The 14287-nt window shown below is 37.0% G+C and overlaps 1 protein-coding gene across 16 annotated transcripts in view; it reads right to left on the minus strand.

Moving 5' to 3' along the window:
• CADPS2 (calcium dependent secretion activator 2) overlaps positions 1 to 14287 on the minus strand; it is a 322958-nt gene that overhangs the window by 163121 nt on the left and 145550 nt on the right. For all 16 annotated transcript variants that reach the window (XM_074903178.1, XM_074903177.1, XM_074903176.1 and 13 more), the window contains exon 7: positions 1256 to 1367. In XM_074903178.1, coding sequence (XP_074759279.1) covers positions 1256 to 1367 — 112 coding nt within the window. The remainder of the gene's footprint in view (positions 1 to 1255; positions 1368 to 14287) is intronic.

A 14287-nucleotide genomic window follows, 5' to 3' on the forward strand; every position in this document is an offset into this window, starting at 1 on the left:
ATTCTGTTGATGTTTCTTTTCTCCTCTGACTCCTTGGCAATGACTATACTTGCTACCACTCACAATGATCACGTAGTCCCTTCTCCACTGCCCTGCATCACTGCATTTTTCCTTCTTTGAAAGGACTGAGTAAGCAGGGACAGAGAATAAACTTCTTAGTGTTTAATGGCACTATGCAGTTCCTGTAAGTCCACCCTTTCAATGACTCTTTTCGTTGTTTTGAATCCAAATATGCTGTCTCTGGTCTGCTCAGCTGTATCTCTGTAGATCCTCTATATCTGCCACAATGCCTGCCTGGGTCCTGCCAGGGTGTTACCCCTACTAGAAACCTTCCCCATGCAGACCTCACCTTCACCTCAACCATCCTTGACCAAGTGACCTTGGAAGTCTCTTAGAATGACATGAGAGGAGGCAAGAAGTAATACTGAGCATACAGTCTTGACCTTAGCAAGTGATCATATGTGTGGGAGAATTTGTCTTTGTGCAGCCACCTGCACTTGGAGGACACAAAGTGGGGAAAAGTCCTGCTCTTCCCAAGAAGCTGTCCTTCCTTGAATAAATAACAGCCATGACTGAATGCAGATCTGAGCGTTAAAACGTGAGCTCTCCTCCAAGCAGTACATGTCAGAGCAGAGAATTTCAACAGCAGATGAGGGGGGGAGATCTGCAGACCCTCTCTGCCTGAGCCATACTACCCTCACCTTTCTATGACACATTGTACTCTCTAGCCCCTGGTTTTGGCCTATGAAGGATAAAAGATCCTGTCAAGACAAGGGAAATGTAAAAAGGGAAGGGAAGCTCATACAGTACAAGATTGAGAACTCTTATTTTAGTCTGACATATTATCTCCATCACTCATTCCCCCACCATTCTTCCACCACTTAAGTCCTTCCTTCGCTTTCCCCAATCATTTGTATATTTATTACATGCCAAGTCTTCTCTCTTTCCTTGTCACTCCTAATTTGAATAGCTACAAGCATTGGTAGGTCACCTAGGAATTAAAAAAAGTTTTAAACAAGACGAAGAGAACCATCATGGATCCCTGATGCAAGTTTCTGAAAGGTAATCCAAGTCAACACATCATGTTTTGAACACTGGTAAAAGTTATCCTTAAAAAAAAAAGCAGTTTGGTACAGCTGCAGCAGGGCAGGTGCTGTACTGAATACCTTATACCATTTTATGGCATATTTTATAAATATCCCCATTTCTATGCATCATTTCTCATATATTTCTTGTTTCTACACATAATACTCACTCTTCCCAGTTCTTTATCTTCAAGTGCCAGCACCCCAGTGCTTTCTGTAAAGAGTTTTACTTTGACAACAGGCCGAGGGTGAGTAGTGGAGAAATCCCCTTGAGTTCCCCATCTGCAATAAACAGAAGAAGAGAATTTAACTGGGGCAAAGGACATGCCTGAGAGTGATAGGACTGTAGTCTTTTGTATAGAATATTTATCAATGCACTCTTAGAGCTTAATTTCCAAACTTTTGGGGAGAGAGGGCGGGAAAGAGAGAGGATGTACATTTTTGAGCATCCAAGATTAAATATGTACATGGGAACATTGGCTTTTCTCTGTGGTAAGACAAATCAGGGTTTTTCTGTATGAATTTTTGTCATAAATTTGTTAACAGCAAGACCCAAAGAACCAAAACTATATCCTCATAGGGAAAACCAGAACCAAACAAGACAGCAGAAAAAAAGACAAAGAGATCTTTTTTCTATTAAATATATTATGTTCACAGTCTTGTGTATACAAGTCAAATTAATTTAGCAAAGAATCATGTCTCAATTCTAAAAAAAAAATTTGTATGTTTAATTTTAGGTGACCAAACTATGCAGCAAGTAAGAGACTTGCCCAGAGAAAACCTTATGTTTTATGAGATGTTAACAACTTAGTATAAGCATGTAGGAAATATGTAAACACAAATGCAAAAAAAGGAAAAAAAATGCTCTTTATCAGAGTGGTTATAGGTCTGCAAGATAATTAGCATCACAAGGCTTCATCCTTTTAGAGAAGCTAAATTATGTAGACAAACTTCTAGATGTTAATCTCTTATCTCAGTCAAGACACTTGGTTTGTGAGCATTTACCCCATCTCTGTGTGACAGTGGTATAAAAAAAAGAAAAGTAATATGAATTAGATTGCAACTTCCTCTGACAAGCTCTTCCATTTTCCTAAACTACTGCATGGTACTCATTGCATTGATGATACTGATTCTGATTATGCTACTAGGCACAAACAAAATGCAAAAAGTAGGTGCAGCTCCAGTTTATCTTCATTTTTTCCAGTACTTGAGATACTATGATTAGCAGAAACTAAAGAAATAAATAAAATAGGTGATCTTAAGTGCATGCTCTAAAAAAAGGTTAATTACACAAGCTAAAATCTTAAGAGGGCCTCATTTACAAAAAGCAGTATTTTCATTTTTGCATTCAAGAATAATTTACATGGACTTTCCGTTGCTGGAAAATGAACAGTAATAATCCTCCAGCAAAAGGATCTAATAGGTAAAAAATCCTTCAACCAACATGAGTTGCAGACTTCAAGATGAAGTCTAGAAAGTAATAAGCAACCAAACCCAAAAAGTTTTAGGATAGTGGTGGTTCTGTATAAACCAGTCCTACAGGTGACTGCACACATGCCAGACTACAAAAGTGAGGTTCACTAAAAATTAGTGGAATCTTTAGTTACATTCTGCCTTCTTTGCTTTGTCTGGATCAGATAGATGCTTCTTCTGTGTCTGTGGTGGACACAGCCTTAGCCTCAGCCACAGCGGTAACCGAAACAGGGACTTGGACAAGAAATTACCTTCCTGAGAGGGAGAAAATGCGCGGTCGCAGGACAATACAATGCTTAGCACTGCTGCTCTTCCCAGCAGCAGTCCCAGGGGTAGGTTTTGTCACAATACAGAAATGAGATTCCAAGCTAAAAGCATCTGCATAAAAGTTGAGATAGTCGCATCTTTAGTCTTGCCCCCCAGATCCCACTATTCAGGAATAATGCTGCCTTGCAATCACAAACACAATCTAAGCACTTTGTTAGCTGCACTCTTTCTCTCTCGAGCACCAGGATAATTTGTCCCTGCACTTCCAGAAGCCTTGAACTGTGCACATTGCAATGGGTAGGACCACCCAAATAATCAAGAGAAACTCCTATTGAAATAACAAAACAAAACAAAAGCCTCTCTACAAAGATCTAGTGCCAGCATTACCTCACAGACAGAAGAAAAGAAATCAGAAGAGGTCACACTGATTAAAGAGAAGACAAGAGACCCAGCCTATTCAGTGAAGAGAACATCACAGACAGCAGCTCAGCTTCTGCATGCTGAGCAGCAGGTATGTGCTACAGCATGTGCTGGGGTCTGGGCACCCCAGCATCTGCCTCCGGGACCTCCCCAGAAAGTGGTACAGCTCTCTCTGGAGACACATACTGAGGCTCCATTTCTTCAGGTGACAGCAGGGAGAGATGGAGCACATGAGAGCCTTGCCCTGGGAGTCTGGCAGAATTTGCTGCTTCTCTAATTTAGATGCACAATGAGAAACTGATCTGGATGGGACTAACACCGGGTCATCCACCTGGGTCATTTAGTTGTTGACACTAATGTAACACTGGAAACCATCTTTAACATCAGATCTGATCACCATCCTTGACTGACATCTTTCCCCCGCCTCTTTTTCCATCTGCAGCAGTAAGTGAAAATCCTGGGCTGAAAAGCAACAGTCTGAATCTACTCCTCAGTGTTCATGGTGGAAACATTCCATACATTGATCTTCACACTCCTTGCTGACCAGGACTTCTGCTAACTCTCACAGCCTCTTAAGACCATGTCTTAGGAAGTGAAATATCTGGTAGAGCAGATGGTCACAGATTTTACTGCTAGACTTTAACATCATTCCTCATGAAAGAGCATGTGAGGAATTGCATTTTGTTATAAAAGGCAAATCCTTGACTGTATTCTTTAGCATTACACTTACTTGAAGGCATCTGATATTCCTCCCAGCTGCCAATATCACAGCAAATGACACAAGGCTCACAGCTCAATTTCGTCATTATTTATTGTGGATTACTAGAGCACAAGCCCTATTTCTTTGGTGCTTTGTGTTTTTGCAGATGTATCCTTCCTCCTACCATTTGAAATCAGAAGCTGGGAGAAAGCAGCCAAAATAGAAGCAGTATCATGTTCTTCCAAGAATGAACCTGGGTATGAGAGACCCAATAATCCAGACAGAAATTATTTATATGCATATTATTATTTTATTATGCATGTTATTAATGCATCAGGCATTAACTGAAGAGGAAGTTAGAAATTACAGTGTAATGAAAATGTGTAATATCAAACTCCCAGCTACAGGCAAACCCATACAAACTGCTGTTAATAACAATTTGCAATTTGCATTTTTCTGTTTTGTCAGCACAAAATGAAATTTAGTAATAAGAATGGCCTTACTGTCTGTATTTTCACTGTCAACACTCACTAATAAATTTTTGTCTTGTTAAAAGTAAAATTCTGAACTGTAAAAACTGTGCCATGAATATAACAAGATACCGGGCACTCAACATTTATCAAGGATGATCCAAAACAAAGGGTAGACTGAGTAAAGCATGCAGGTGTACGTAAGTTAGCCTATTTTGAATTCCACTTTACTGTTCTGAAATCAAATTATATTGGTGCTCAAGATCTAACAGCTTTCAACTTCCTTTTTTTTTGGTGGCTAATTCTTTTATGACACCTGCTTGGACTCCATACTGTAATTTCTTATTTAAATTTATAGATTTTATGTGCTAATATAATTATATATACTTGGTTTCTCAAAAATTTAACATTTTTCTTCTAAAACACATTTTTCTTCTGTCAAATCCATTTATTAATATCTATTGAAATGCTAATATTTCCTGTTCTCACATCTGCTTAATCTCATTGGAGTAGCTGTAGCGTACTCCATATATATATATATGTATATATATATATATATATATACACCTCATATATATATATATGTACACAACATTTAAATTTAAAAGCTAAGCTGCTAGGTATAGGTCAGACAAATATGTATTTTTCTTTTAAGGTTGGGGTTGCACCCTAATATTTTTCTGGAGAAAATACAGTACTTCTCAGAAATGTCTTTCTGATCCACAGATTAAAAGTCAACCACCATACAAAGGATTGTTCATATTATTTGTAAAACTGAATAATTTTTTATTGTTTAATTGAACAACTTTTTGACTGTTTTTAAGTGAGAACTAACAATGTGGCCTCCAGAATGTGAGCACTGAATAAAGTTACCTTTCTTTATATTTTAACTTTCAACAAAAATAACAGTGAAATATTTTCTGCAAGAAAATAAATCCTACAGCTGAATTTACTTTTCATACAGGGGAGCAGGTGAACCTGTAGGTTGTAACTTGGTTTTCTATGAAAACAGAAGGAAATTGTATGCACCATTTTGTTCTGAGTCAAAGTATGTTGCAGATAATTTATTACAAGCTTGCTCTGCCATGGAGATACTGAACTGTGGAAGAGCACAAAGGAAGAACAGGCAAATTAATTCACCAAATTTCTGAAATTTCTATTTACAAAAAATATTTCTTTAGTAATTCTTAACATAATAGAAAAATTTAATGCTTTATATTTCTAATAGCATATGTTTTAACTACCAAGTTTATGTAAGCAATGGAAACAGCAAATCAGCCACTTTCACACATCTGGAGGAGCTGTTCATTTATGAGTATCTGTTCAATGATTTTTGCTAATGTGAACAATTTTGGTGCTGAATGAGTCTAGATGGGAAGTGCAAAATGTTTGTCAAAACAAGTGTGGATCTCATGCATTATTCATATTAAGTTAAAAAATTCCCATTATTGTGTTTCGGTTTTTTTTTTTTTAATCTTCCTGGAAAAGTAATCAAAAGTAACGATAATTTCAGTGCTAAATGTTGCAGTGTTCTCATTGTGCTGCCAGCTGCAGCCCATATAGTGTACTTGAGACCTAAACCCACCAACTTTAAGTCTAAAAAATACCCCAATCCTGCATCTCCAGGCTCTCATTTTGCCACATCATTTTCCTTTGTATACATAATTTTTCTGCTTTCACCTACTCATTCTCTTTACTATAGAAACTACAGTGATTTGATGCTTGATCATCTTCAACTATAAGCCCCAGTCTTTTCACTGCTGTAAGAGGTACGTGGGCTGATACTGTAACTAGTGACAGAGTCCTTTGCCAAAGTTAATTTCCCTTCACTGCAAAAGTACCCACTATCAGCAAGGAGGTGGATGCTTATTTCAGACAAAGATTTATCACTGTTTCACAGAACCCCCTCTAACCAAATTTGTTTTTCTACTTCATTTTGGAATAAACTTCATATACTAGAAATAGCAGCAAATTTCTCTCTCAGGTTTTCTACTCTAATCATGGTCTCTGTTAGTCAAAACTTTTCTTTATGAGATCTTAAGTCTCCAGTATTACATGGGAGTGAAAGTTATAAAATGTATTATTCTAAGGAAATACCTAGAAATTTTATTTTAGCCCTATTTATTGGAACATTTCCTTTCTGACAAAGTCTACAGAATTTTGCACCATCAGGAATTGATTTTCCTCAGCAATTAGGAAAGATTCCCCTTTCTGAAACCAATACCGGAGTGTATTAGTCTCCTTGGTGCCTCCTTTTGCATCTTTCTAGGTTTGATTCTTGGTTTAAATCTACTGCATAAATCTAACTCAACAGGTTTCTTAATTCTTCATTAGAATTTGTTGTCAGGTCTTCTGAAAGAGTTTTGTTATTTCCTATCCATACAGGGATATGCTACAGAGCTGGAATGAGCAGCAAGACCCACCAAAATGAGTTTGTTAGGCGTTCAACTGGTCCACAGGACTAAGAGATTTACCAGAGCTTCATCTTTGCACATCTCAGAGCCAGACTGGAAATACAATGTTCACGTCTCTGTAACATCTCCATGTCTCAACTATTTCACACGAATCTATACCAGCTTTGTTGTTTCTACTTTGTTTAGAAACATACTTTAACTATAGAAAAATAGGTATCTTTCATTTTCAGGTTAGAAATCATGCAGTGCAAGTCATGAGATGAAAGGCCAGGAAACAAAAAGACAGATGAGACAGCACCTCCCTGACTCATCTGGCTACACTGATACTAGTTCAAAACACCTTAAATTCAGGTCTGACAAAAATTCTGTTGTTAGTGAAGTAGTGTGTGAATGTGGAATTTATGAAGTGTTGCATATTACTAACTACAACTGCATATATACAGACAGAGAGACAAAAAATGTGCGTGAGCAAGCAAGCCACTGTACCAGCAGTGCAAGTTACCCCACAGTGATCTGACAATAAATCTTTAATTTAACAAGGAGGCTTCATTCAGCCAAACAAAAATAGAGTTAAATCCATAGGTATATGATTCTGGCTTTTTTACTGAGACTCCCAAAGAGAGTATTAGTTGGTACTAATTGCTGCTAGTTCTTCACTAGTAATTGGACAAAAATAGTAAACATTTCCTTTGTTCCTATGAACACAGAAATACCCATCCATTTGGCAATGACTGACACCAGGATGCTATGCTAAAAATCATGGCCTTAACACTAACAGCTGTTTCATACAACCCAAAGGCATGTTTATTTTCAGTCTTTTGCATGCCTTACAAAATAATGTGAACATTCCAGCTTCTCCCTTTGATGAAAGTTCTTGAAAAAGGAAATGTTACTGCACAACCAACAGTAGTTTATTATGCAGCATGAAGGATTTAATACAGTAATGATTACTCCTTAAATGCAACATTACAACTATTATTTTTTCACATATATATATATTTATGTATCTATTCTCCATTATATCAGTGGGATCTGGAATTCATGTTTGAAATCATAAGGGAACGAATTTGTAAGTTTATATCTTTCTATAATGCTTATAATGTGGTTTAGGTTGCAAATATTTTTCTTGGGAAAAAAAATCCAACACATTTTCCTCCATCAGAGCAAGCACATCAAACTGCAGCTGAAAGGCAATGCATAAAATTCTAAACAAATCATAATGCAGAAGCACAGACAAGTCCAGTGCTCAGGTAAACTAAAATGTGAGCTTGGCCAAGTATCTTGGCCTTTCATCACTACGCTCATCTAATCTTTTATGGCCTTGACTCTGTTGTTCCCTGTGTTACTGCGATACCACTATTTTATGCAGAAATCTTGCTGAGAACTACAAATCCGTTGTTTTACAATCCCTACTACAGAAACAGTGATACTTTGCATAAATACTTTCAGAGCTGTCAGCTAGTGAGGAGCATTACAATAGTAATGGTTTTAACCTTGAGTTTCCCATCAAAACCTTCCTAAAACTACAAAATATAGATATGAGAAAGACAATTTGTTCTACAGAGATGGATGGCAGTAGGAAGAATTACAGAAAAAAGGGAAATTCTGGTATAAGGATGGAAAGCCATACAATTGCCTTTAAGTGTCACCTTTGTCTGCACTACTGTCTCTTTTTCTTTTTTTTTTCTTTCACTATTTCTCATTTATTTCCATCTATATGGAAACTTTTGACTCAGCACACTAGCAGTTTGAAACACAGACTAACAAGCCATCTCTTCAGCACTCCCTTTATAGAAAAGTTGGTGTTTAGCACCTGTAGCTGCATATACTAAGTAGCCCAGTGTTCAATTTCTGAATGCAATGTCAAGTCACTCAGAAAGAGTGAATGCCTTTTTTTTCTCCCCTTAGATTCAGGCTTTCAGGGTGGTTGTTACAAAACATTGGCAATCCCTTCTTGGAACACTGCTCTGAAGAAGTGATAGCTCCGAATTGGACGCTTACTTCAGCAACAGCAAGGACTCAGTGTCTTGATGGATATGCTATATTGTAAAGTCCCTTTGCACAACTAGGCTAATACGAAAGGAAGAACAAAATAATCTGGTCATATGGTTTTGCTTTTGGTAAAAATATTAACTGTTTTAAGTAAAGGAATTAACAGAGCTCACTCAAAATTACTAACCATTTATCACAGAGCTAACAATGGCCTAGACGCATTCATGTATTTCTTTTGTAACATAAACCATTATTAATATCTGAAATAAATTACTTGTAAATAAAGACAAAATTATGAATAGCTTTGCTTTAAAATTAAAAACTATCTAATACAGACCAGAAAGGAAAACGAGAAGAAGATTTCAATACAAAATAAGAAACTCAGTAAAACCACTCATTTAGGCTTTCTACACTGAAAACGATGAAAGTGCACTCTAACACTACAGAATGCTATTTTGACAAGTACTGTCATCACAAACAGAAACCAGTATGAATAAATTATTACTTAATCTTGGTTTCCCATCTCATTTTCAATACAGGCAACCAAGACAAGTCAGGGTGAAGATTTTCAAGGGTGTAACAAGACTGACACACTGCCAGGTGCTGGGAACCATTGCTACATACTGTGTGAAGAATTCATGAGAGGCATTAACTCCTATTTCCCACTGAATTTCAAACCCAGCTAGGGGCTAGTGATGGACACAAAAGCAAGCTATGGTCATTTATGCCCTTGAAATTTCTATATGCATATTTACTTCACTTTTGCCTTGAAAAATATAATTATGAATGCATCACAACATTGTTAAAAGTTGCAAATCCTATTTATTTCACGTTATTTAGTATTTGTGTGACATTTTAAACCTTCAAAATGTTGTACAAATGTTGATAAACTGACCATACTTTGATGAAGCACATAGATGTTGTCATCTCAGTCTGAAGATATGGGAAAACAAATCACAAAATAGACTGACCTATCTAGGCCTGCACAGTCTACCAGGGAAGGCCCAGGAATCAAATAACAAAATTTCAGTATTCCATCTGGCATCATACTACTTCTCTTTTATTCTGAAACCCTTTTTACTCCTCTTTCTGACTCCTACTGTTCTTATCAGCTGTCCACATTATTCTGCCTCTGTTTCTGCTGTCCTCCTACTCAGTTTGCTGATATTGCCTTCAAGAAGGAACATTAATGTGTTGTGGTGGCTTGACCTTGGCTAAATGCCAGGTACCCACCAGTCGCTCTATCACTTCCCCTCCTTTCCCCTTGTTTTCTCTACAGGGCAAAGAGGGGAAAGAAAATAAGACAGACCAACCCTTGCGGGTAAAACAAAAGCAGAAGCAAAGGTCCGCACATGGAAGCAAAAAAAAGCAAACAGATTTATTCTTCCCATGAAGAGGCGATGTTGGGCCTTCTCAGGAGCAGGGCTCCCATACCCGTAGTGGTTGCCTTGAAGGACCAAGGGTGCCCCCACCCCCTTTCTCCTTTCTCCCAGCTTTATACTGAGCAGACGTCACATGGTCTGGAATATCCCTTTGGTCAGTTCGGGTCAGCTGTCCTGGTTGTGTCTCCTCCCAAGATCTGCCCCCCATTCCACTGGGGGAAATATCAGAAAGAGCCTTGGTGCTGTGTAAGCACTGCTCAGCAGTAGCCACAGCACCAGGGTGCCATCAACACCCTGCCAGCTCCCAGCATAAACCACAGCACCGTGAGGGCTGCTATAGGGGAAAACCAATTCCACCTCAGCCACATCCAGTACACCTGTAGGCTCACACCTTATATGCTACGTAGTTATTAAGAAATTTCAAAACCTATGGTTTTTTTTTTTTTCTTCATCTGTTCAGTGGACTATTCTGTATTCTAAAACTACTGGACCTCTTGACACCTCTGAGGATCAATGCACATGCTAACAGAGCAACAGCGAAAAGTCTGCCCATGGTGGAGTGAAAAACACCATGACATTTGAAAAACACATGACATTTTCTGAGTGTCATGAGCATTTGAGATACACACAGTACTCTTAGCCTGAATACGACTCAAAAGCAAAAACTTTTAAACCCTTTTCCTCAACCTTTCTCTTCACTCAAAAGAACAAACCAAGACTAAATAAAATCATAAAATATGTTCCTGAATTGGACTAGTCAAACTTTTAGAAAGTATTTTGAATGTACCTGTATTATATTGCTTACAACAAATAAAAGCAAATGTTTGAAAGATCTGTTGAAACCAAGATACAAGAATAATGTATTCTCAAAATGTAAAATGGGACATTCAGATCATATCAAAATTTAAAAGGAGTCCAAAGGAATTATTTCCATGTCAACTATTGCCACTAAACAATTAAAATTTCTATAGATGAGGCAGGTGCAGATCACTTTGAATGACAAATTTCAAATCCAGTTTACTGGAGTATTCCAGAGGAGACTGGAGGTAAAATTTGAGGTAATGCTTCCCAACTACATCCTTTTTCTGACAGATCACCATCCCTCTACATGACAGTTTACAGGCTGCCTTTGCCTTCATTTTGACCCAGCCAGAGACCAGGTAGCCATGTTAGTATAAGGCTTAGCCTGATCCAAAACATTTTTCCTCTAAGCAAGATTTAATTGGCTTTGGTTCAACACCACAGTATTTATAGTCAAATGCCTTCCAGCTTGAAGCTGGATCACACACCTATAGATGCTTTAGTGCAGTGTTAGAGAATGCTTATGTCTGTCTGCAAAATATTAGTCACATTTGCTGTGGATCAGCTGGGATTAGGTGGGAATGAGAATGGGAACAGATATATCATGTACAGCATGTAAGCAGTTTTCTTCAAGCCCTGATTGTTATAGTGAAAGGGATTAACAGCAGGACATGCATCTTCAAGCCCCAAGGTTTCCAAACTGCACTATGAAATAAAACCAGTATCAGTCTTACAAGAGACACGTAATGTCATTATACATTTTAAAAGAAGATAGTCACCTCAAAACAGCTATTCTTTCCAGCAGTGATAATAGATGAGGAGGGTTAATATTCCAACTCTGAAGAAAACCTATTAGTCATAAAGCCCCATCCCACTGGCTTTCTGCCTGGGGTCTAAGTGCTGCAGCAGAAGGCAGTTCACCAAAGCCACGGTCTTCAGAAGTGCAAACATCACACCTGGGCATACATCTTGGTTGCTTTCAGTCAATCACTAGCATGCTGAGCACACGGGAGCAAGGAGAACAGCCAGGATTTAGGAAGAACAATCAAATATTAAGGTGAAGAAAATTTAAAAAAGATATGACCTCATGGCAGAAAGATTATGTTTATTGCTAACTATCCAAATAGAGTAGAGATTACAACCAACTTTAATTATCACTTTCCTCCTCTCATCCCAATTTCTTCCATGCCACACTTGTCTTGATCTGACAAGTGAATATTTCCTTCTAAAACTGGTGGTTTTCACAAGTCCCTTAGGTAGACAGACTTAGAAGAGACTATTTTGGCAGTTAATCATGGAATCATCATAAAATTTAGGCTGGAAGAAACCTCTGCAGGTCATCTAGTTCAAACCCTGTTCAGAGTATGGCCAGTTAAAATCAGGTTGCTCAGTTTATTATCCAGTTGAGTTTCAAATTTCTTTTAATATTAAGAGCCTGTATGTAATTCATATTTCTCTACAGTAAGAGAGGTGAAAAATCTCTTGGACAATATGAAATAGTAATCAATGACAGAACATAGCATAGAAACTTACTTATTTTAGAAATCCTGTATCTTTTTCCTATGGATATCACATTGCTCTTTGTATTTGAACTGATTAGGTATTATTTCCTTTCTTTGAAGAAGGAAGTAATTGATCAGGCATCAAGAAGAACTGAATAAACTTTTCATGTAAATTTTCAGTTGAATCCTTTTTTTTTTTTTTTTTTTTTGGTGAAACTCCTCCATCATTAATCCAGAACACAGGCTGAGATAAATGTCTATTTTTTTCTTCTCCATCTTTTCCTTTGCAGAACCAAGAAAACGAGATAATTTCTTACTGGCAATTTCTTTTTTCCTCTTCACAGCTGGATACTAGACTGACATATATGGTATTTGCTCATAGCATCCAATTTTTTGAAAGGTAATTTCTTCCACCTTATTTATTGCTCCAATCATGACAATCCAAAAAAGAAAGACTTATGAAAGAACAAAGTCACCTTCATATGACAAGATGAAAATCATGATGGAATTTTTCTTTTAAAGATATAAAGATGAATCTTTGAACAATTTATAATAATCATTAAGCAACTCAATCAAACCTAGTTTATGAAAGCAGATACACTTTGATTCCTGTCATGATCCTTACTCCACTGGCTTTCCTAAAATTCCAAAATACTTATTAAAGGATGACACTCATCTTCACCAAGTTTTCAACATTGTCCACAACAACATAATTATGTCTCTTGGACTTTAGCCTTTGAAATGTTATGACTAATAATACACAGAGGTTCTTTAACATACAACCTCACTTTTGTAAATGGTACATAAAATGTATTTATGTTTTAAAGAAAGTAAGTCCAGATGCCAAAAGAAGGCTCAACAATTTTACTTTGTTATCCTCTGAAAGATCAGTCCTGGATTTCACAGCACTTACCTTTTAATAAAAAACTTCCAGATATAATAGTTAAAAAAACAGGTAAAATCCATCAAGTAAAAGACTGTTCAAGAAGCTAAATCCTAAGATAATTTATCCTCAGTAGATATAATAGGAAGTGTATGAACAAGTTAAGCACAGTTAGATCAGGCACTATGAAATTGCAATCTCATTATCCCTCTGTAAAAAATGTCATGTGCAAACATACTCATTTCAACAAACAAGCACGCAGACAAACAGCAGAAAAAAACCCCACACCCTAAGGAGAGCTGTTGGCTTGCCAGCAACTGACTAGTTTGATTACTGCCTATCTGATCAGCAAACAACTCTGTTTCCATCCCTCTTTTCTTTCAATATTTAGTCTCTATTTTTATACTTAAGACTCAAATCAGTATGAAGCAGGGATAACTTTCTCATTCTACTTTCCCTCCTGTGCAAGAACAATAACATGTATTCCTACACATGTAAACAATATAAGGAATGATTACTGAAAATTAACAGTTTAATTAAAGTATTGCTGACCAAAATTAATCTCACTTATGCAGGTGTACCAGACACAGAGCAGCAGCAGGTAGGAAAAGATTCCTTTTCCCTTCAGAAATGTCATCTTTGGCTATATCCTCAAAAATTCTATTAAAAAAGTATTATTTTTCATGAGCGACCATGTCATTTAAGGAAATTCTAAATTTTAGAAATTAAGCCTTATTTTTTTTAATTAAACTGTTCTATAAATTTTTTTCTAAGTAGTTTTTAATTATGTATACACAAATTCTTATATTTCAAACAATTTGCAGAATTAACGATAGTAGAATATTGCACAAAAATAACATGAGCAGCATTTACTTTATTTGTGCAGTCTTGACCAAGT

Source organism: Athene noctua, chromosome 3 (genome assembly GCF_965140245.1).
Source record: "Athene noctua chromosome 3, bAthNoc1.hap1.1, whole genome shotgun sequence".
NCBI classification, from domain to species: Eukaryota; Metazoa; Chordata; class Aves; order Strigiformes; family Strigidae; genus Athene; species Athene noctua.